This window comes from Anarrhichthys ocellatus, unplaced genomic scaffold (genome assembly GCF_004355925.1).
Source record: "Anarrhichthys ocellatus isolate YVR2014 unplaced genomic scaffold, GSC_Weel_1.0 scaffold13, whole genome shotgun sequence".
Lineage (NCBI taxonomy): Eukaryota > Metazoa > Chordata > Actinopteri > Perciformes > Anarhichadidae > Anarrhichthys > Anarrhichthys ocellatus.
In genome coordinates this window covers 3784166-3808383 of record NW_022280043.1, presented here as the reverse complement: position 1 = coordinate 3808383, position 24218 = coordinate 3784166, and the positions used below count along the sequence as shown (strand labels likewise).

At 42.0% G+C, this 24218-nt stretch overlaps 1 protein-coding gene across 2 annotated transcripts; it reads left to right on the top strand.

The window, feature by feature from the left end:
• Nucleotides 1-264: 264 nt before the first annotated feature.
• On the top strand, nucleotides 265-23889 carry atp8b2 (ATPase phospholipid transporting 8B2). Of its 2 annotated transcripts, XM_031852885.1 has the most exons (30): nucleotides 265-413; nucleotides 2499-2566; nucleotides 8550-8608; nucleotides 8737-8850; nucleotides 9190-9288; nucleotides 9428-9489; nucleotides 9608-9680; nucleotides 9997-10067; nucleotides 10172-10251; nucleotides 10788-10946; nucleotides 11033-11121; nucleotides 11329-11525; nucleotides 12017-12137; nucleotides 12566-12653; nucleotides 13118-13152; nucleotides 13278-13437; nucleotides 13541-13729; nucleotides 14549-14664; nucleotides 14943-15107; nucleotides 15431-15542; nucleotides 15839-15944; nucleotides 16924-17146; nucleotides 17330-17513; nucleotides 18691-18914; nucleotides 19027-19110; nucleotides 19811-20056; nucleotides 20176-20314; nucleotides 20739-20869; nucleotides 21844-22440; nucleotides 22532-23889. In XM_031852885.1, exons 2-30 carry the CDS (start codon nucleotides 2542-2544, stop codon nucleotides 22619-22621), a joined length of 4038 nt encoding a protein of 1345 aa, XP_031708745.1. In that variant the 5' UTR covers nucleotides 265-413; nucleotides 2499-2541; the 3' UTR covers nucleotides 22622-23889. The 2 variants fall into 2 exon arrangements, with proteins under 2 accessions (XP_031708745.1, XP_031708744.1); XM_031852884.1 differs by lacking the exons at nucleotides 265-413; nucleotides 2499-2566 and adding an exon at nucleotides 3468-5217.
• Nucleotides 23890-24218: the final 329 nt, after the last annotated feature.

Below are 24218 nucleotides of genomic sequence, written 5' to 3'. Positions count from 1 at the left end.
ATATATTTGAATGCTAAAACTGTTTTCTTTGTTTTTTATTAAAGTTGTGTTTCCAAACAGTGGGCATGCAATACTAAGAAAACACCACCAGTGATGGAGAGCAAATGTCAGATCCTCAGTGAATGTTCTTTAAGGTCCTTAAATGCGGGAGGTTCAGATGGAGGTGGAGAAGGAGCCGGAGGTGCAGCCCCTCCTCCCTCTTCTCCCCTGGCCGAAGCCAAACCCTCCTCCCTCACCTCGACACGGCGTCTCTAGCGCATCCCGGTGTCTCTACTTCACCCTCCCACCTCAGTGACCGCGTCCCATCACGGGGCCAACGTCCAGCTCAAGCCCGAAACCTCACTATGACCCCGGCGAGAGAAGCAACGAGGATGTCTCCACCAGAAACCTATTTATAACGCCAACTTGAAAAGGTAGGTGTCTGTTTCCTGAACTGTTGTAGCGGTAGTTAGCCGCCTCCATCATGCATGGCCAGCCGGGTTTGCCATGCAGTCCAGTACTTAATCAGCTGAAAAAATATTGATGTTTCTCTCGGTTTTCAATGGGGAGAGTTCAGCTCATATTACTGCGCCAAGGCAATGTGATTTACATTAAAGCTGCCCAGTTCATATAGTAGATGTACAGTTCTTAGTTTCTGGGGATTTTAAACCTCTCTGTAGCCTGATATCAGTCAGAACATTTCCCAAAGTCAAAGTGAAAGTTAGACATGTCGTTGTGTACTAACCCCATCATCACCGCATGTCCTGTTATGTCTAACGGAACATTTGGACTAATTGGGGTATAATTCAATTACATGATGACTTAACTTTGTGAGAGGCATTAAAGTATTTCATTATCTTCTTCCTTAAGAAAGTAACTATAGGGACCAACAGTAAACTTATAGTTCATGTTAACAAGATGTCCTGCAGATATAGCAACACAAAACTCCATTTGTATATTTTGGTAGTATATCAAAAGAGATTAAAAACTCTTAGAGTGCATAATGATTTCACTTTGTTAGAGTCATCCTTGTCTGTTGTTGTTTCAATTTATTGGTTGGCTTTCTTATGATGGTAGCAAGTATATTCTTTGGGTTCAGGTAAATAGGATTTCATGTAGATATCAATGAAAAATATTCTGGGTTTTTTAGACGCAGATGTTAACAAACCTGTAAAGAATCCTGAGGTTACATAGACAAACGTAATATTATGAGGTCAGACGCATAAATGTGTGTTTTTCTGCTCAAGAAGATTTACACTTGCAGGGAAATGATATAATGACCTAACCAACTGACGACAGGAATATTATATATACAGTACATGTATGCTTGTTTTTTGTAATGTTTGAGATGTGAGGAAGTGAGTTTCGGTGTTGCAGTTTACACATTTCATCAAGGATTTTTGCTGCTCCAAATCCTCGAAAACATCAGCCAGACTCCAGTGAGATATATGGAAGGAATTCTCCACAAAGGGCAAGAAAGGTGCTCAGATATTCATTGTGTCCCCGGTTTGCCAGCTTTATTTCATAAGGGCACTGCAGGACTATAGGGTTATACAAGACGGCAGCCACAAATGGAGAGCGAGAGATGTGACACCTAAAAGACTGGAGAGAGGCAAGAGGTCATGGCAAACTCTCATTCCCCAGTCTCTATTCGATTCATAAAGAGGCAGTGTACAGTGTAGAAAGTGAGTAGAAAGCATGCACTTAAAGAGAAGAGTGTATGACCGGGCATGAGACGATGCTGGAAACTGTAGCTGAAAGCTGATCGGCCCAACTCACATGGAGAGAGGCTGAGCGCTCTTTCTCAGGAGTATTGATTGGAAGTTTCGCTGCCTCGAGCCCCTGTCTGCCATACTGTTTGTACCTGCTATAGCATGCACTACAAACCAGAGGCTGGGATGTATAACGCCTCGCCTCTGCAACCTCATCTCGCCCACCCTCATCTTCTTCCATTACTTAGCCGAGATAAAACAGTGAGCGAAAGCATCGAGGTGTGTAGTGTTAACAGCTCAGCATAAATGTTGGTAAGATAAAAGTGCTGGGAAGAATACCGCTCCGTTACTCTTTCTCATCCACTGTAGGAGGAGACTGACAGTGGATCTGGCCCGAGCCACCAGTCCCCTGACACTGTGTGAGCCACAGAGACAGATGCAGCTCTCTGCTGAATGTCATTTCCTCATTATGGCTCTAACAGACCAGAGATCGTCTGGTGTGTGTGTGTGTGTGTGTGTGTGTGTGTGTGTGTGTGTGTGTGTCCTGTGGTTGAAATGCCTGATTGAGTTACTTTCTCTCTTCTATGAGAATATTTTTCACACCCCGAAAACAAAAAAAAGACATGAAATAAATAGAGTGCATCACTTGAATGCAGGCACGAGCCCTGTTTGGTTTTAAATAAGTGAGTCAGAAGAAAATATACGTTCATCTGTTTCTCACTTCAACTGTCCTCGTTCCTCAGTACTCTTCACATTTAGTGCTGCTTCTCTTCTGCGTTCTTCATTTCCTCTTGTTTCCCTCTGCAGACAATCCCATGGGCCATAGTAGAAGGACGGCGGCAGAGTGGAGATGTTCAGAAAGAGGCCTCCTCCGGGTCAGTACCAGACACTCAACACACTAATCGTTTGTGCATTCAGGTAAACTAGTTTGGTGAGCGTCAGTGGTCCTGAAGGTTTGATGATGGTGAAAGAGGTGGGAGTATCTGTTGGTAGGAAAGCTCACAAAGCCTCTCAGAGTTTTGACTTTTACCTGGTGTTAATACGTGTTGTTAGTGAATGGATTGTTGTCAGATAGCACTTAAATGCACACTATGCTTATTATATAGGCTTGTATGCTGTACATTGGTTGATGTCCAGATAAACAGTGTCATCTCTGCTGATGGATGAAAACATTGAATGGAGTTGCAATTCATCCCTGCTGATACTGCTGTAACCACCTTCTCTTCAGTTTTAAAAAGAAAAAGACAACAGCATAACTTCATGTTTCAAATGCCTCACATGCCTCGTGTGTCTTTAAAAATGCAAACACCAGGGAAATATGCACATGTTACTGAAGAGTAAACTTGACATGACAAGCTCAAATCAGATGTCAGAGAAGACTACAGACATACTGCATGATAATGCCAGTTGTAAATTTAATCTTGTAAAATCCAGTCAGTTTGGGTACAAGATGCACATTATTGCCAAGTGCAAATGGGACCACAGTTAGACGGTGATGGTCCTTTACGTAAGGTGCCCACGCAGAGTTGAAGGACAGAGCCTCATTTTCATTACACTAATTGGTCTATGATTACCTGGGGGAATTAAGGGTGATTGGGACGTATGGTGGGACAGTATAACTAAATAGGATTTATTTTCTTGGCTGATAAGTGAAAATCAAATTATTATTTTTTGCCGAGCCATAGAGAGCCATTGTGCTCTGTATGCATCAATGGCTCCAAACCTCTTAATGTGTGCGGACCCCTAATTAAGCACAAAACATGTTCATGCTTTAGCTGTTTAGCTGTTTTTGCTAGCTGGACTAACTTTAGCCTTGACCTCTTAACCCATCCCTAACTAATTATCTATAATAATCTATGATGGCACCATTGAGACAAAGTTTTGGACTTCAGACATTTTTACCTAAATTAAATGTGTTAAATACATTTTTGGGGAAGAGAGCTAAGAGGAGGAGGAGGTTGTGACAGTGAGCAAAGGCATGCATGTTGATAGGCTACTGTGGATGTATTTATAACTTTTAGTAATACGGTTTAACAGAAATGAACATGGAGCCTAATTCATAATGATGGAGAGAAAAAGGAAAATGTGCATCTGAAATTACATCAAAGTTTAAATTTGTAAATTGCCCTATAAATAGCTTATATTAGCCTAAATCAATATAAGCTGTGTTTTAGCAATCTTGCAAAGGTCCTGTCCCAAACACCAAAATGTTACAAAGAAACGTTTTTTTGTAAGTTTAAACAAAAGGGCATGCCAGACCTGATTGGAGTATCATATAACCTTATTTCTTCCTCAAATTGGTATTTGAAATATAGCCTATCATGTGTTTGTGTGTTGTTGTTTTTTAAAATAATGTAATCACCCTTAATTCGCCCTATCCATCTGACTCTTACAGGTAGGCTTCCTGTCAATACTTAACATGGTGAATATGTCAGCCATATGTGCACCTGTAGAGCTGAGAATGGAAGCTTTAGCTCTCTCACCTTTTGTTAGTTAAGTATACTTGTGCGCGTGTGTGTGTGTGTTAAATAAGTATTCTACATATGGCCACAAAGCACGATCAGGGAATGCATATGAGAAGTGTGCGTAAAAGCGTGTGGTTGGCAATCTATAATGTATCTGCACGAGGCTCACCGTGCAGCACGTGCGCAGGCACCTGTCTGGCCCTGCCCACTGCAGTGCACCGTCTCCGTTAAAACGTGCAGGAAACTGGGCAAGTGCACGAGCCACTTTGGCTCTAAACGCCACAGCTATGCTGCAATGTGCTCATGCCTAAAGATCCAAAATGGCGGCCAGTTTCCTCATTCGGCGACTCGTCTGTAGGGTCCCTGCAGAACGGTTGCCGTGGTAACTGCAAACCAGAGCCTCTGTGGTTACGTAATGCTTACAGCGGACAGTGTTTGTGTTGTGGAAGAGACTGAAAAGATGACGATGCAGACTTTGCACATGGTGCGTCAGTTGATTGATGAGGCTGCTGTGCAGCAGAATTGATGAAACACTTTTTTTTGTGTGTGTGCATCATCGAGACAAAAACTTTACAACCTTTAGCTTAAGGATATAAATAAGTCTACAACCTCCATGTTTTATAATCATATAACTCTTAAGCAGGCTGAGCCTATAGCGACAAATTCGACTGTAAAGTTGCTGAAAAAAATGACCTCAGTGTTTCTGCGGCAGGAGAGAGAGAGACAAAACAGAACAAATGAGTGTGAGTGCGTGCATGCGCGCATGTGTGTGTGTTTGGGGAGGCGAGAGAGGAAGCTACAGAGAGGCAGGGATGGGACGGTGCGCAGTTAATCCAACTTGACTGAAGTTGGGACCTGAGCTTCATCCCCGCGTCCTTGCGGAGATGCGGCGGTCATTGAAAGAGCGCACATTTGAACAATAATCTAGACGGTCACTGTTGGAAAAGTCAAGATGACAATACCGAAAGACATCCCGGAGAAATGGTTTCCACTCGTCCTTTCCCTAAAAAGAAAGAAACAGAAAGGACTAAATGGAGCCAAATCGAAAAAGAGGTGTACAGGTACGAGTTTGTGTGACAGTTAAGGCTGCGTTTAATTGACATTGTTATTATTATTATTGTGCCACAGTCTTCACTGTCATCATCATCATCATCATCATCGTCATCATCATGATCATCAGGAGGTTGTTGATTGCACAAACTGCATCTCAAATAAACATAATTCATCATCCTCATCCCAACTGAGTCCAAGTTTCATTCCTGCTTCTTCATCACGCTGGCCCCATCTTTTACTAAACAGTTTTTATGTGTTTGTGTGTGTACACTGCTTACACCTCATCATATTACATGGGTGCGTATTACAGACCTAATTGGCTTATTTTATATTATAGCTTGTACTTATACTACATTGAACTTTTTCACTGTGTTTATTAGACATCAGCATCCGGGAACAGGGAAATAACAATAATTCTCATTCTTCATACTCATAGTTACTGTTAAGTCTTCACTGCCACCCAGTGTTTTGGATCATTTTCTTCTGTTATCAGTTGTATATCCCTATATTGTTAAGAGACAACCTGTATAATGTGCCTCAAAGTTTTCAGCTGTTTTCCTGATGTTTAGAGCTGGTTATAAATCTGTGCATGTGTAAACAAAACATGAGTTTATCTGAATCTGAATTTTGCATAAATAAGTAGGATGATGTCCTTGTTGTCTCTGCTGGCTGAGACACTGATCAATCTTCCAGGCGCCAGCCTCCGCTGTCACTGCACTGCCTCATCTGTATCCTTATTCCTTTGCTTAACTATCACAAATCCGATTGGATGTGCACCTTGATTTGACCTCCAGCTCTGTCACTGTGTCACCCGCATTGTTTTCCAACTAATTAGATCATTGTGTATGTGTATGTGTGTGTGTGTGCACAGGCACGCACATGACCGCAGACAATTCTACCATCCCATCTTCATCGAATTAAATGAGGCACAGTGAGTGATGATCACGTCTGTGCAGAAACTGATCCTGCCTTAGGTTCAGTCATGGCAATGACAACAGCATTTCCCATAGCTCAGATATCTCTTTGCTCATTATTGTTAGGGCTTCAGTCTTTGTCCACTGTGTTGTGAGAGTGTGCTGCTGCTTATGGACACATGAGGTTGTGTGCTGTTGCACGTGTCCTTACATGTCCAACCATTGGGGGAAGAGTGTTAAAGAGACAGGAATGAAAGAAAGTGACTCACTTAGTCATTCTGGTATTAAGTATTTTACTTTGAATCAATATTGATGTACTACTTTATGTCCCAGCTGTTTATGTAAACCTTACCCTCACAGCAGAGTAAGCCTGCAACTGAAAATTTCTCAGTAATGGAGTTTTATAGATTTATACAGACTTGCTGTGTAGCAGCTACTCTGCGTCAGGGCTTCTAGTGCCCTTGAAGCTGTCAGAGACATTAAACACTTAATGGGCAGTTTGCTAAAGATGCTCATGCATTCAGCTTGGGTTGGTGAGCTTGCGCAGCTGGGACAGACACCGCCTGGTCCTGACATCAGATGCTCGGAAGCCTCAGTGTCTCTGTGCTTACCTTGCACAAGCATTGTGGCCTCTTCATGGAGGGTTGCAGGTTTTTCGCTGCCTGTCAGATCTGTCTGGTGAACACTTCCCCCAAAAAGCAAACTAATGACCTTCAGGTAGCTGGGAGAGGTGCCAGAGGGAAAAGAGGAGGTTTCAACAGAATAGACGTGTACTCACAAGATCAGACAAATCTGATATTGTTATGCGAATCAGAGTAGCAAGCTAAGCTAAGTTATCTACGGCAAAAGAAAACACACAGTGAATATACATAAATGCACTAGAGATATACTGTATAGCTATAGAATACACAATATCAAGAATATATTAGAATACACTATAAATATAAAGAAACTAAAACAGCTAGAATATATAATACCAACATAGGATAGCATACTATAATAGTCAAAAACAAGACTATTCTAACTTATTTCTAAGAGGCCGATTATTTATTGTTAGTTACATAAAAATAATAATAGCAATACGTTGAATTTGTTTTACATCAGTGTGAGGAAGTACCTTGATTTGTCATGTAATTCGCATGCTTGTTAAGTTACAAATGGACTATAATATATAAACTAAAAGTGTATCCATAGCAATATATAATATACAGTATATGAAATACATTACATGTCAATATTGCAATATAACAAACACTGTGATAGTGTCCACTTATTTGGTTATTCTTGTCGTAACTCTACTTAGGTATTAGCGCTTGATAGCAACTTAGAATGTTAAACACAGAGAGAAATAATTTGTGTTTTCTAAGTTATCTAATCCACTGTGACAACAGCCCAGCTGGTCTCAAGTCGTCTGGCGTTGTGACCAAATCTGTCTTGATCATAACCTGTAAGAACAAAGAGGAGCGCTACGGTATCTCTTTAAGAGGTTTGTTTGGTAGAGCACAAACAAAGACATGACCAGGCTTCACAGTGCTGCAGAAACAGGAAACCACATGGTCTTTGTTTATATGTGTGCATAAGGCCTCTGTTGTGTGATGTCCCTTCCTGTGGCGCCTCATTGCCTCTCAGTCAAAAGTGTGTTGAGGACTTTGTGGTTTCAGAGCTACAGTACGTCTTTGCAAAAGTGCGTGTGTGCGTGTATGCGTGTGTGTGTGTGTGTGTGTGTGTGTGTGTGTGTGTGTGTGTGCTCGCGTGCATGCGTGTGTGCGTGCATATGAACTGTGTACAGTCCTGTGCAAAACAGGCCAGTCATTTCATTTAAAAAGCAGTCTCATCAATATTAGAGGAGCCAGGCCTGGTGAAAGAGGAGGGGAACTCCTAAAATACCTTGCTTCAGCATAAACAGAAACCTAAAAACAGCAAGAGGATAAAGAGCAGGGTCAGGAGGGCAGACATTTCACTGTTTTACTTCCATTCTCTGTAGATTTAAGTCATAAGTGTAATGGATGTTATTCTTCATCTGTGAATACCTGTAAAGGGTCTCGGTACTCCTGTTGACTCATACAGATGCACATCTGTGGTTTTGTGTTGCGTTTCTGCAGATCATAATCTGACATAATCTGACGTGTGTGTGTGTGTGCGTGTGTGTGTGTCAGAATGATTGTGTCTGACCCAATACTAATAAAACAACCTCCAGCAGACTACTCCAGCTTCATTGATTAATACATATCTGCACAAACATAGTGGACTGTCTGTCTCCCTCACTCTCTTTCTCTGCAGGTCTCCGGAGGATTTAACTGCTGTGGTTATTAAGGATTTACAATTGGTCCCTTTATCCACTTTGACACACAGAGATGCAGTGCATTCTGTATATTTCAGTTGTGATATCATCCTCTAATGACTAATTTGGTGCCTTGTTCCTTCAGAGGAGGAGAGGAGGGTCAGAGCCAATGACAGAGAGTACAACGAAAAGTTTCAGTACGCGGTAAGAACATTCTCTTGTCCATGATATAAATTATGTTCATAAAAGATGAGAGAACATTTTAATCTTTGAAGCAATTCAACTGAGATATTGTGAGAGTCCATATGATTGTTTCCCTCCTCCTCATCCAGAGTAACTGCATTATGACATCCAAGTACAACATTGTCACCTTTCTGCCCGTCAACTTGTTTGAGCAGTTCCAGGAAGTAGCCAACACCTACTTCCTTTTCCTGCTCATACTGCAGGTGAGTAGAGGAGGTCAAGGGGGGATGTAAAGAGGGATGTAAGCATAGGAGGGAGGGAGAAAGAGAGAGAGACAGTGTGTGTGTGAGTGCAGCTGGAACTTCAAAGGCTGAAGAGCTACTGGTTTTACATCTCTTAAGGACAGAGATGTGTCAGAAAGTGATAGTTGGCTTGAAACACGGAAATTCAATGAATGGTTGTAGTCAGTTGTACAACCTTATTGCTTCTACTTGAAGACGTTGAGCGGTCTGTGTAGCTTGGGTGAGATGTGGTTTTCTCTGACTGCTTTGATGTCCCTTTTCAAACTAATCTGCAAACCCACCTTCTCTGTCTCTGTCTAGCTAATACCTCAGATCTCCTCCCTCTCCTGGTTCACTACCATTGTGCCTTTAGCTCTCGTGCTGACCATCACCGCAGTAAAGGATGCCACAGATGACTATGTGAGCATGTTTTCTGATCACCATATACTCACTTAATTTTGTGAAATCACACAGGGGCACCAGATTATTTATAGCAGAAACTCTTGAATATGGTCAGCTCCGCTCCTGAAAAGCTCATATTGATATTTGTCACCTGCAGTTTCGTCACAAGAGTGACAACCAAGTGAACAACCGTCAGTCTCAGGTCCTCATCCGTGGCTCGTGAGTTTCCTGTCATGCAATGGCAACTTAGTAAAGTTTTTCTTTGCAAGGTTTCCTAAATCGCAACAATTTCTTAGCTTCTCTAACTCACTGTTTTCTCTCTGTTTCTCTGTTTCAGGCTACAGAATGAAAAGTGGATGAACGTTCGAGTGGGTGATATCGTCAAACTGGAAAACAAACAGTTCGTGGCAGTAAGTGTCTGTCCAACACATCGATATTACATGCACAAACACACACACACACACACACACACACACATACACACACAGTGATCAGTATTCTTGCAGGGCCCATTTTAATTCAGATTACTTAAACAGTACAGTACTGATACTGATACAGTACAGTCTGTGCCTTATTAGGGGACGCTACCTACTGTTGTTAATTACTAACTTGTTTGCAGATGCAAATACTCTGTCAGTTCTATCATTACTGTGCCATCTGGGCCGTACTAATTATGTTCCTGTGCCGTCAGTGCAGTGGATGCTCTGATATTGTATCTTCTTTCAGGCTGACCTGCTCCTGTTGTCCAGCAGCGAACCTCATGGACTCTGTTACATTGAGACAGCCGAGCTAGATGGGTCAGAAAACACACCATATTTTACCATCGACTCACAGTACCTCACAATCTGCAGAAGAAACGGGACACGACATCTAAATCGCTGTGTGCTGTATTATCTTGCAGAGAGACCAATATGAAGGTTCGTCAGTCTGTCTCAGTGACATCTGAACTTGGAAACCAGAACAACTTGGCTTCATTCGACGGTGAGTTTTGAGAAAACTCCTCCTCTTATTTCGATTTATGGTTTGGTTCATCTTCCGTTCTTGATAATATATAGGTCAAGCAGGTTTCAGTGTTTAACACAAACCTTATCCACCTTCACATCCTCGCAACATGAACATAAAAAAACCCCACACAAAATGTACACGCACACACACTTTCTCTCTGCCGTCCCCTGCCAGCATTAAGCAACAGCCTATCATCTCTCGCCCACTAGTCTCACACAACGAAAGACTTGTATGTGAGCACAGCACAGCACGCCCACACCCACACATTCCTCACCTGCTGTGGAAAATGCATTACTGCAAATCAACCCACACTTTGCCGCTTATCAACTTACGAAAGGTGTGTGTTTCAGTCTTTGGGTGTGTGTTTATGTGTGTGACAACGGCCTGATGTCACATGCATGATTAATTCAACACTATATCATACAGCTATAGGAAAACAAACCTAATAATGTAATTGGATTTGGTGGACATCTATGATATAGCTTATGATTTATATTTCTGTGTGTGTGAAGGTGAGGTGGTGTGTGAACCCCCCAACAACAAGCTGGATCGTTTCTGTGGGACTCTGTACTGGAGAGACAAGAAATACACCCTGACGAACCAGAACATGCTGCTACGAGGATGCGTCCTCCGCAACACGGAGGCCTGCTACGGCCTGGTCATCTTCGCAGGTTGCGTGTGTCCGTGAATATTTGTGTGTGAAAGTATGTATATGATGTGAATAACAGTTCTAACTTTCCCCCGTTTTTTGTCTCAGGCCCAGATACCAAGCTAATGCAGAACAGCGGTCGCACCAAGTTTAAGCGTACGAGCATTGATCGCCTGATGAACACTCTGGTCCTCTGGGTAGGACACCCCAAACCTCTCACTTTCATGGCTCACACCGTCACTATTTCAGGATATGAGCTCAGTGGATTGAATCTCATTTCCTATATCTCCTCAGTCATTCTATCCTGATTTGGGTTCAACTGACTAAGAGATCCAAATGTAAGGTATGATTGTACTCCTGCTTACTCTGACTGTAACATTTCTCCATCTGCATGTTTCTGTCAGATCTTTGGCTTCCTGGTGTGTATGGGTGTGATCCTGGCTGTGGGTAACGCAGTGTGGGAGAGAGAGGTTGGCTCCCTGTTTCAGAGCTATCTGCCCTGGGACCCCCCTGTGGACAACTTCCTGTTCTCGGCCTTCCTCTCCTTCTGGTCTTACGTCATCATTCTCAACACCGTGGTGCCTATCTCTCTGTATGTCAGGTGAGGAGAAGCCCAAGACATACTGTGCAAAAACAGCATGTGTAGAAGAGCGATGAAAGACAAATATGAGTAATAGAAAACAGAACAGAAGCGGTATTAATGCTGATGTCTTAGCAGACCGTTGTTTCGACCAAATATTGTGTTTATTACACTGTTTCCTGTATTACATTACTGCTTATATTACACATTATTAAGCTTTATTTGACATTGTTTGTATATGTTGTCTACAGTGATTCCCTCTCAGGTAAGAGAGCTGCAGATGAAGCCCTAACAATTGTTTCCTATGCTCCCCCAGTTCCAAACCACTGCTGTGGTCCCTGCACCCCTGATCTAGTAGTCTTAAAAGTTTTTGCACTCACTGCTTCCTGACTAGCGCATGGGTGTGTGACTAATTGCTCTGCGTGAGAATTTTTTTTTTGTCCTCTCTCTCTGTTGTCAAGGTGTACTTTACTGTTGTAATCATGTCCCTTTGTCACCTGTCTGTGTATCAGTGTGGAGGTAATAAGGCTGGGTCACAGCTACTTCATTAACTGGGACCAGGACATGTTCTGCTCACTGTGTAACACAGCAGCTGAGGCCAGGACCACCACTCTGAACGAGGAGCTGGGCCAGGTGGGCATCCACACTGACAATACTGCAGTCTGTGTGTGTGATATTGATATTTCACGCATGTTTATTGATCATGTGCTCTGCCCATCCATCCCACAGTCATACTAGCACAAATGAAATGCACCTGCAGACTAAAAAGGATATAAATTCAGAGACGAGAACATATAATGGACTGAACGATGTTTCACTCTCCTGGGCTTATAGTTCATAATAAGCAGACAAAAAATCCCCGCCCTAAATCCATTTCATGCATCTCAATAAAAAATATATTTTCACCCTGATTACAAGTAAAAAAGATATTTTTTTTATTTCAGAATATGAAAATGGTTTTAAAACACAGCTTTAATCTTACTTCTAAATTTACAATATATTATATTTTATTTTGCCTGTGTAATTTAAGATTCAGTGTAACAATTGAATGTTTCCTTTAGGTTGAATACATCTTCAGTGACAAGACTGGAACTCTCACTCAGAACATCATGAGCTTCAATAAGTGCTCCATCAATGGACAGACTTACGGTTAGTGCATCCACACACACACACGTATACACTTGGTGGTCACTTTATTAGGTACACTTATATAGTCTATTGTAATTCAATACAACTGTTGTGCCATAAATTCTACTTTATAATGTTCATTTTTAGATGAATGCAAGAAAAGAGTGCTGTTATGGACTACGTCCTTAATATTTACATACATTAGGGCTCCGAATATTAGAAACACCTCTGAATATACTGCAGTCCAGTACAACACCATCACTAACTATGACCTGAACGCTCTCTATGACACCTCTATGACAGCGTAAAAGAAACATTGGTGTCATAAAATCGGACTCTATGGACTTTTTGGCAGTGCAGTTGAATTGGATTGCATTCGATTGTACAGGTGTACCGTATAAAGTGGCCAATGTGTATAATAACCATACACACACCGACACAAAAAGTACACAACAAAGTCTTACACTTCTGTGTGTTGCTGTCAGGGGAAGGAACGGACCCGTTGGCACCTCAGCCAAAGGTAAGTAGCCATTACTGTTTTGTTTTACTGAAACACTCTTTCACACTCATTCATACACATGCATATGTGTGTACTGCTAGTTTATGGCATATTATCAGAGTCCCTGACTCACTATTTATCTTCAGAGATTGGACTTCACCCTCTTCAACCCCCTGGCGGACCTGGACTTCTGTTTCTATGACGACACCCTGCTGGAATCAGTGAAAGTGGGAGACGCACACACTCACAAGTTTTTCCGCCTGCTATCCCTCTGCCACACCGTTATGAGTGAGGAGAAGAGCGAGGGTGAGCAAGGCAAGGGGAATGTGGGAGGTCAAATGGTGGAAAACACTGAAGCCAATCTGTATTTTCTCTCCCTTATTTATCATCATGTTATCGGTCTGCCTAGGAGAGCTGGTTTACAAGGCTCAATCGCCAGATGAGGGGGCTCTAGTGACAGCAGCTCGAAACTTCGGCTTTGTGTTTCGCTCCCGAACACCTGGGACGATAACTACGACAGAGATGGGACGACCTGTCACCTACACTCTGCTTGCCATACTGGACTTCAACAACATACGCAAGAGGATGTCTGTTATAGGTGTGCAGGGATCATCATGTTCAGTTTACAAAAAATATGTTTATTTTAAGTCGAGAAAAAGTGGGTAAGAAATATGATAAAATATAATAGATCTCATATTAATCTGGATGAAATAAGGTTTGAAGAATACTATCTGCAATTTAACCACTCTGTAGTTAAAGCATTTTCCACACACTATTTAGAGGGACTCTGGTGTGTAAAGTGTGTATTCTTCCTATTTTTCTCTTAAAAATGATTTTGCCTGAAGACTTTTTGTAAAACAACCTTACTCACGATAGGTTACAATGATGAGCACCTTGTTGCAGCAGAAAACACAATGTTGGGTGTACAGGGACTTAAATATTATGTGAAAATCACTTTAAATCTGGGGTCTTGGACGATTTGCACAATTCTTTCATACTTTGGCTGCCACTAACACAACGAGAACTGGCCTTTATTGCAGTGGACACATCTGATGAGTTGAGCTTTTTTTGTTCAAATCAAAAATATGTATTTAAACAGACAGGATATAGGCTATTAGTCATATTGACATTTTATCCCTCAGTAAGGTTTCACTGTGTGTTCCTAAGATTGGTCTTGGCTGGAAAACTACCCAGAAATCACTGGTCATATATCACCCTGGCCTTAAGAACAACGTTGGTCTTGCCACAGTGCAGCGGGACCATGAGGCACTGAGCACACGTTTAAACCTCAACAGTCGGCTGATGTCATGACGTTTACTGAAGATGAAAAAGAGGAGGGTCTGAAGAGTCTGATTATTTGAAGGTGATGGAAGAGTTGTGTGGATTTCTTGAAGTTTCTTGTTTTCATTGTACTCAGTGCGTAACCCAGAGGGTCGAATCCGTCTGTACTGTAAAGGAGCTGACACTGTGCTGCTGGAGAGACTTCACCCCTGTAACCAGGAACTAACCAATGTCACCTCGGACCACCTCAATGTGAGTAAACAAACAGGGATGGATGTACTGCCATCTAGTGTCTCCAAACTTGGAAACAGCTCAAACAAGTATTTAATCATTTACTCAGATAAAGTATATCAACTTGACACGTGGCACACGCTGATATTTTTGACCTATATTTGGACCTTGACAGTGAAATAGAGTGCCATCGACCTTTAAGACTTCATTGTTTCTCCCAATGTGTATCGTCGTGTCAGAATGTGTGTATGTGTTTATGTTTGCACATGCCTGTGTGTATACTGTATATTTGGTTCTAGGAGTATGCAGCCGATGGTTTGCGGACGCTGGCGCTGGCCTACAGGGACCTGTCAGAGGACGAGTGGGAGGCATGGTCAGAGAGCCACCGCTACGCTGACAAGGCCGTCAGCTGCAGAGAGGAACGACTGGCAGACGCTTATGAGCAGATAGAACAAGACATGATGGTTAGTGACTTGGCCTGAGAGAGTGTGCATCCATCCAACCAAACTTCCTTCCGCAAACGGAATAAAAATAGCACTTTAAAAACAGAAACTTCAGGTTTCGTTGGATGTATCGTCTAAACTGGTGAGGGGAAATTCCTCTTTTTTACTGTAGCTAAACAATACATTTTCTCAGTGCAGGATGTTAATTCACTGATTGTCGATTTAATGAGTTGAATTGATGGTAAGCCATTTCAAGTTGTTAGACAGAAATTGCATTTATGCACTACTTAAATTTCCAGCTGGTATGATAACTGGAATTAATGTGTGTGTGCCCGTGTGTCTAGCTCCTGGGTGCCACAGCTATAGAGGACAAGCTGCAGGAAGGCGTCCCAGAGACCATCGCTGTCCTCTCTCTGGCTAACATTAAGATCTGGGTTCTCACTGGAGACAAACAGGGTGAGACACGTACACTTTTCCACACACTTTCAGAGCTTACTTTGCACACTATTGTTTTAAAAACACCATTTGCAAAGCTCCACACAAACAAAGGGTAACTTAGCAGACCTGAAAAACACACAAAGCATGCAGGCAGTGAAATTAGAACACTTTTCTCACATTAAATGAAAATATTAGCATGTTCAGCTCAACTTTTGATCCATCTGAGCTATCAGTCTGTCTTTATCATGAATCTTCAACATGTTCAGCTAAAACGATTAACTGCACTTCAGTAACCCACTCCCTTTCTCTCACAGAGACAGCTGTCAACATAGGCTATTCCTGCAAGATGCTTACAGATGACATGACCGAGGTGTTCATCATCTGTGGACACACTGTCCAGAGTGTACGGCAGGAGCTCGGGTCAGTCTGTCTGTCTGTCTGTCAGTCTGTCTGTCAGTCTGTCTGTCTGTCTGTCTGTCTGTCTGTCTGTCTGTCTGTCAGTCAGTCTGTCAGTCTGTCTGTCTGTCTGTCTGTCTGTCTGTCTGTCAGTCAGTCAGTCAGTCTGTCTGTCTGTTTGTCTTTCTGTCTGTCTGTCTGTCTGTTTGTCTTTCTGTCTGTCTGTCTGGTGCCTCTCTACGCTCTAGGATTAACACAGAACAAAAATAAGAAAAGGCAGGTGTTGACCAGAAAATAACTAAGAAGTACTGTATATGCATGATTGCAGTGAGTAGGTGAGGTAGCAGTTTCCCCCTTTACATGACTTACTGAACAATATCCAGTGGTTAACCCAAGCTTTCATTCAGCCTCTGCAGTTAAATCAACACATTAAAACCACCAAGCTGGTTAGAAGTCTCTAAATGCACAGCCCTGCTAATGTACTGCCTCCTCCAAAATGTGTTGAGTCATAAAATAGTTAGTAGTTTAAATATGTAGTTGTTCCTTTCACCAAGAAATAAATCTACCATCTTTAGTGTAAAACCAGCATATGTCAAAGATTTTCTCTTGTCAATGACGATGTCATTCAATGATGCTAGTGCTAGCGAAAGACAGTACAACACATAACAAAGCATAATAATGAAACCTTAATGTGACAAAATGTTCCTTAAAGTGCCAAATGTTTACCATTTAAGAGTCAAATAGCCTGAACATATATAGCAAAGAAACACATGACGCCATCTTTTTTTGTGGCGGGCGGTGATACATCGCTGTAGGCAAGGGGCCTAAACATCACCAACTTCAGGGTCCTTATTTCTTCAACTAATGTTAGATTTGTTTTCTCAGCTGTGTCTGTTTTGCCAATCTCTCCTGTTTTCTCTTCATACACAGGTTGTGTTTTGATTCTGTCTTTTTGTCAAAGACAAGCCATGTTGATGTTGAGTTTGTTTGTCTTCCTCTCCAGGAGGGCGAGGGAAAGGATGATCGAGCTGTCAAGAACCCGAGATGGAGGGAAGGAGGAGGGGATGGAGGGATGTTTCATGGGTAACGGGTTCAGAGAAGGACAAGAAGGAGATGGTACGGGAGGAAGAGAAGGAGGGAAACAGCTGCAGTGCCCTCCTCCTTCCTCCAACCTCATGGACAACATCTCTGGAGAGTTTGCCCTCGTAATCAACGGACACAGTCTGGTATTAATAACACGCCCCCACACTCACATTCACAAAACATAAGTTAAACCGTCAACTCTCGTCAATGTCTAACTTGCGTCAACAAACCATATTCTTCTTAAATAACTTTTCTTCCACAGCTGCAACTCTGACCCGTTACCATTTACCCGTAAAACGTCTCGACTCTTTCTTGCTCTGTGATAGGCCCACGCACTAGAAGCAGACATGGAGACGGAGTTTGTGTCGACAGCGTGCGCGTGCAAAGCAGTGATCTGCTGCCGAGTCACCCCGCTGCAAAAAGCTCAGGTGGTGGAGCTCATCAAGAAACACAAGAAGGCCGTCACTCTGGCTATAGGAGACGGAGCTAATGACGTTAGCATGATCAAAAGTGAGTTGTGCAATCATGGAGGATAAGACTGAGAGGAAAGAGAGAAGTAGGGTTTGACCACGTGGATGTCAGTGTCTACCTTTAGGCAATGGAAAGTCTCAGCAGAAGTGTGGTAGAAGTTGTTTATCTACATGGTGTTACTAGTAGTGACGACGGTGGTGTGGAAATGTATCTTACTTTCGGTGTGATGTCCTCATTAATTGAGGAACTAATTTCTTAGTGTCTTCAATGTGATTAGTGTCCTTTTAAACTTTTTACTGACCTGCAGGTTTACTCATTACGCTGTGCAGAAAAAAACATTTGCTCAAACCCACAAAACTTTGTTTTTACTTCTATTAGAAATCCTAAACATACCAAATATGTCAGACGGAACTTCGGGGAAATATGTTTAAAATTATAAACAAGACATCTTGAATATTTCCATTTGATGAAATTGTGCCGCCATACATTCATTTTTTTACTATTTCACTCAGTGCAAAGAACAAATAGCTTCATTAACAGTTGCAACAAGGGGACACAGAATGATACTAAGATGTTTTTGTAACAATAAAGCTGCTTAAAAGGGAAACAAACAGAGAGGTTTGGTTAAGCCATTGACCAATTCTTCTGTTTCTCTAAGTGTGTTTGAAATAGTCTGTGTTTTGTAATCGTTGCATCACCTTGTGTGTTTTTCCCCTTATGGATGTACATCATGTGAACATGTATAAGTGCATGTTTCTTCAAATTAATTTATGCACGTAAAAAGCAGAAATACAGCCAATTCAGCAGCGATGGGTGGGGTTGATTCACATCCTGTGATTTAAGCTTTTCAAATCTGACAAATAGCATTTGTTTTATTTGTCACTTTAGCTTTCTTTATGAAGGCATAATAATTGATTATTTATTCATTCTTTATAGATGATTTATTAGCTATTTTTATTTTTAAATACACAACAAGCAACATGCACATTACATATACAAAGGGTTATGTTTTTGCCACAGTAGGCCCTATTTTGTCCACATAAGTTCAAATACTTTCTCCTCTTTGTTTCTTAGTTATTTGTCTCTTCTAATGAACACAATTCACTATCAAAAACCCTACAAGAAAGCCAAAACAAAAGTCCAGTTTTTCAAATTTTATGTGGCTTACTTTTTAAAATCTCTTTCTCTCTGTGTCTTTCTCTCTCCACTCCTCCAGGTGCTCATATCGGAGTTGGTATCTCAGGTCAGGAGGGGATCCAGGCTGTGCTGGCCAGTGACTACTCCTTCTCCCAGTTCCGCTTCCTACAGCGCCTGCTGTTGGTGCACGGCCGCTGGTCCTACCTGCGCATGTGCCGCTTCCTCTGCTACTTCTTCTACAAGAACTTTGCCTTCACCATGGTGCACTTCTGGTTTGGCTTCTTCTGTGGCTTCTCTGCACAGGTCAGAGAGTAGAGCTCATGAGGACATCTTAATGTCAACAAGGAAGTTCGGAAATTGTAATTATGATTTTCCCTTTGTCTGTGTTTTTGTGTCCATCTCCTCTCTCTTGTAGACCGTGTATGATCAGTACTTCATCACTCTCTACAACATTGTCTACACCTCCCTCCCTGTGCTGGCCATGGGGATATTTGACCAGGTCTGTTCAATCATAATGTGCATGTTGTATTCTTTCCATTAAATTGAAGAACACGCATGTAAGTGAATTCTCTGTTGCTATATAAATTGTAATCAGCCACGGCAACAGGACAATAATAATTGGTGAAGCTACATTTTTGCTTCACTTGAGTGAGATAACAGTGTTGGTCTGTTGGTTGGTCATTCCACCACTTGGGACCACACTGAAATATCTCAACAAGTTATTGGATGAACTGCCATAAAAGTTTGTACAATTCATGGTCCCCAGAGGATGAACCTTACTGACTTAAAAAAATCTCCAGACTACCCCTGTAGTGCCACAACAACTTAACTTTTCACCCAGTGCCATCATCAGGTTGAACTTTTAACTTTCATGAACAAATACCTCCAAACTAATGGTATTTCCATCAGTATCAGCTGTATTTTGTGTTAAGTGCTGCTAACATGCATGCCAAACCAAGATGGGGAACATGGTAAACATTATACCTTCTTGGCATTGGCATGTTAGCGTTGTTATTGTGAATATATTGGCATATATGTTGGTAAACTGTACATTCCAGGTACTTTTATAATTACGACCACAACCAGATAGAGGAAGTCCTCAAGGAGGCTGATGTTTACCTCAACCGTGTTAAGCACTAAACACTAAAATGGTGTTATTTTAGTAAATGCAGCACCTTACACATCTTCTCTTATTTTAGGATGTTCCTGACCAGAGGAGTCTGGAGTATCCTAAACTGTATGAGCCGGGGCAGCTCAACCTCCTCTTCAACAAGAGAGAGTTCTTCATCTGCATCGCCCAGGGCATCTACACGTCAGTGGTGCTGTTTTTTGTCCCCTGTGCAGTTCTGTCCGACGCCACTCAGAGCACCGGAGTGCCCCTCGCTGACTACCAGACCTTTGCAGTCACCACAGCAACAGCCCTGGTCATTGTGGTCAGCGTACAGGTGAGAGAGGCCTGTGCGGCTTTCGTCACAGCTTGCAACCTCAACGTTTAACTACTGTCTGTAGCAGCATTGTGTATTAACTGTGTTGTTTTTTTGCATGTGTGTCTGTGTCTATGTAGATCGCTCTTGACACAGGCTTCTGGACTGTTATTAACCATGTGTTTGTGTGGGGCTCTCTGGGCCTCTTCTTCTCCATCATGCTCGCTCTGCACAGTCAGACCCTCTTCATGATCTTTCCCAATCAGTTCCACTTTGTAGGTCGGTCCCCTCTTCTTGTTATTTGTCACACACGCAAACACTCACACACGGACAGACAGACTGACCAATACTTAATTGTTGTAGCCAATATCAAATATTTCGGAATATAAAATGCTTAAAAAAATGTATTTTCTAAGGATGCTTCACATTTGTCAAGTGAATTGTAATAGATTACACTGAGGGAGGATCATTTAGAAATGTCAATAAACCAGTATTACCAAATATATTTGTGTATTGGCTCTATAAAATATAATACTTTAATAATGTTTACTGTAGTCACCTGCTGAAATCATTTCACGCCACCATATAGATCATCATGTAACGATGTTTAATATCTGTGTGTTCTTAGTATTTGTGAAATGCTGTAAACTCCTAAAACATATTTTTAATGTTTGTGTTTGTTTGTGTGCGTTTGTGAGTACAGGTAGTGCCCAGATCACATTGTTGCAGCCAGTCGTGTGGTTAACTATTGCGCTGGCGACAGCAATATGCATAGTTCCAGTTTTGGCATTCCGCTTCCTTAAGGTGGACCTCAAACCTCAGCTCTCAGACACGGTGAGAAAACACACACAAACACAACGTTTCTGACCCTGATGTGCCCATCTTCTTCTTTGCAACATGTGTCAATGTCTCGTCTTCGCAACAGGTCAGTTTGAAACTGGTCTCAGCTAATGATTAACTGCACGCGTACAAACAGTTCATCTGTGTGTGATGAAGAGTCCATGCTTACCATCACTGGCCTCGTGCACTGAAAGTACTCTGCAAATATTGACTTAATCAGTGTACCCTAATGACTCAAGTTACTTTATAGTATACGAGCTCAGTGTGTGGCCTCGTCAGTCAGTGTCTCAAGCCAGCGGGGCCTCCAACCAAACCTGCTGTGGTAGACATTATGTAGCAGTCAAAGACTGGTTCGGGACCCATCGGTGGGTTGCAGCTGATTTTATTGGGGTCCCCAAATTCATTTGCAGAATCTCTTCCATAGTCTTTTATTAAACATTTATATCTGCAATTCTTATAATTGTAGTACTTATAACATTGAATGTATTGTGAAAGGCTTGCGTACATTTGTTTGTTTTACTGAAGGTAGGAAATAAGAAGAATAACGTCGCCTGTTAACTGAATGTATTTATTTGGTCTAATTTATAAAGTGTTTACATGTGTATATGTTTAAAATAACAAATTCATAAAACAAAGTTGTGATTTATCAAATGTATATCTCTTTGAAATGGCTGGTTTACCTATTCAAGATAATAGGTAATAATAAAGGTGATGGCAGTAACGTTTATAGATGAGACCCAGGAAACACTGATATACATAGGACTGAAAAATGTGCAGGAAACGAAATATAAGGCACATAGGTGGCAAAAGAGCAAAAAGAAAGTCGTCAACAGAAAAATAGAAGAATTTAGCAACTTTCAAGACATAACTTCCCTTTATGAGAAGTTCATTAGCTTAGCTTGGCTCAAAGAAGGAAAACAGTGCCAAACCACCAAAATTCAAACCTCTTGTCCATGATTCTTCTCCAGGTGCGCTACACTCAGCTGGTGCGGCAGAAGAAGCGAAAACCGGTAGATCGTAGCGAGGGAGGTGCCTGCCGTGGGTTGGGCAGTGTGTCAGAGGGCCGTCTGGGTGCTCGTGGCGGTTCTAGAAGGTCAGGCTACGCCTTTGCCCACCAGGAAGGATTTGGAGAGCTGATCACTTCAGGAAAGAACATGAGGCTCTCGTCTCTGGCCCTGGCCAACTTTGCCTCCAGACACAGCTCCGGCTGGATCGACACGCTCCGCAGGAAGAAACCTACGCACGCTCACACAACTCCCAGCGCCTCCGGGGAGAGCAGCCCAGCACCCAGTTGTGTGTCTGGGTCAGTTCCGCCGCTCTCAAACTCCTCCTCTGTTCTGGGCGGCTCACAAGATACACCCATCGAGGAGGAGACAGGTGCAGCACCAGCCCAAAATACACAGACTGTTCCCGCTTTATCCACACAAACCCCATCAGCTTCAGAAGACGCCGCACCTCAGGGTTCAGCCCAGGCCGTGGATGCTGGCGTCCTTACCCCCGCAGCAGTGAGGTCCCGTGGGGGAGACTCACCTGGAGGCTGGACGATCACTCTGGGCTCCATGCAGGTGAGCTGCTGTTTTTTTTTTTTAATTCATGCATCAATAACAGCACATCTAAAATCATACACATTGACACAACCGTTATTCTCTCCAACAGGAAGCTCTGTTTGGTTGGAAGGCTCGGGCCACTGCATCCAACAGCCCCCGCCCACCCTCTGTTCCCATGGAAAGCAGCCAGATTGAATGAAACATTCAGAACGAATGGAGGAATACCTTGTCCACTACTGTCCATCACATGTTTGCACACACATATAGGATGTGTTGCCTGCTTTCCTGGAGAGATACTGAGACATAGAGAGCAGACTGTTATAAAAAGCTGCCCAGTCAGTTCTCTCTGTTTCCAAACTGAAGCTTCGTTAATAAGTCAAATAAATCTAAATCATAGGCAGAAGTGGCATGGACCTTGTCAAACTATAAATTGGGATTCAATGGTGATATACATGTTCCCACGCCATATAATTACTGTTCATGAATGACTAGAATATCATGAGATTTACAGTATTTCAATAAAGGAAATCAGCGGGTGCAGAAACAGGTAACGTCCTATTAATGATGTAAAAGATTGTTTCCACTTATAATTTCAAGTTAAGCCTCGCTCACAACCAAGCTCCCCTCAAAATCAACAATGGGTTGTATGAATGAGCTGAATAACAAGACTTTTAATCAGTGCAGTGCAGGCATTTTTTGTAAAGGTGTTTTTGTTCACGATAGTTCTCAGTGAGAACGGTGCTTTATGTTACAGGACACTGCAAAACTGGTGCAGGACTTGTGTCCTTTATCTCCCATTGATTTTGTCTTCCTTGTTATACCTTTACTTCAAATGTTTTCCTTTTCTTTTTGCATCATATTGATGTGTTTTATAATGGTCTAGTTGAGTTGCACTTAAAGCAAGCTGTCAGTGCTTTTTCTCCTCTTTGCAGGTTTTTTGTTTTGTTTTGGTCTGACAAAGGGCCGAATCATGTTGACAAACTGCCACAAGCTTACTTTAGGTTAGACCTTGGGCAAAGTGCAAAAGAAAAGGCAGTAACAGACATTTAAAGGTGATTTGTCAAAACCGTCATTTCAATGAAGTGCTTTAAATTTGTCCATGCATAAAGGGAAGGTGTTTGTGGATGATTATGCCTTAACAATGCCTCCATTTTGGTCTTCTAAAGCTCTTCTGGTTCCTGATCCATCAATCAAGTACAACATCCCGTCTGTGTTGCAAATGCTACTGTGAATTACGGACCCTTACCCAAGTTGGAGTGAGATAATAAGTAAGTAGGGTAACCAGAGGAACAATATAAACGTGCTCCAGGATCAGTCCCTTCTATTGCAGTCTTCAACAAAGTAGCTTTCAGACTGAAAACACCACATTATGCTAATATGAGCTGCAGAAACAAGGACAGAAATGAATGTACTGTTGAACTGGTGGTCAATAAACTTGTCATCTTTCTTTCAAATGAGAGAATCAAACTGTGTCCATGCAAATGTTATTTCAAGTAGCAACCATAGTGAAAGGTAGAGATGACCACGCTGCTGTGGGCCATGAAATGAGGTGAAAAATAGCCGGCAGCTTTAAAAATGTTTGTACAATGCAACAAAAAAAAATAGACCTGTGGTACCTTGTGTGGCAAAAGCACTCTTTAGTCATCTAGTTTATCATGATGCACCATCATTTGTTATTGGCAAAGATGAAAATATGTGTGGAAAGAGATATTTTGAGTACTTGTCAAGACTTGTCAATAAATGAAACTTGTTTACAACTCAATACTACAGAAAATACATATACATTCCTACACTTA

Coding starts and splice junctions, on each gene's coding strand:
- atp8b2 (XM_031852884.1), top strand. CDS start 5,109: ATGACAATACCGAAAGACATCCCGGAGAAATGGTTTCCACTCGTCCTT. Junction 13,730..14,548: donor CAAGAGGATGTCTGTTATAG/GTGTGCAGGGAT, acceptor CATTGTACTCAG/TGCGTAACCCAGAGGGTCGA. Junction 20,315..20,738: donor CAATCAGTTCCACTTTGTAG/GTCGGTCCCCTC, acceptor TTGTGAGTACAG/GTAGTGCCCAGATCACATTG.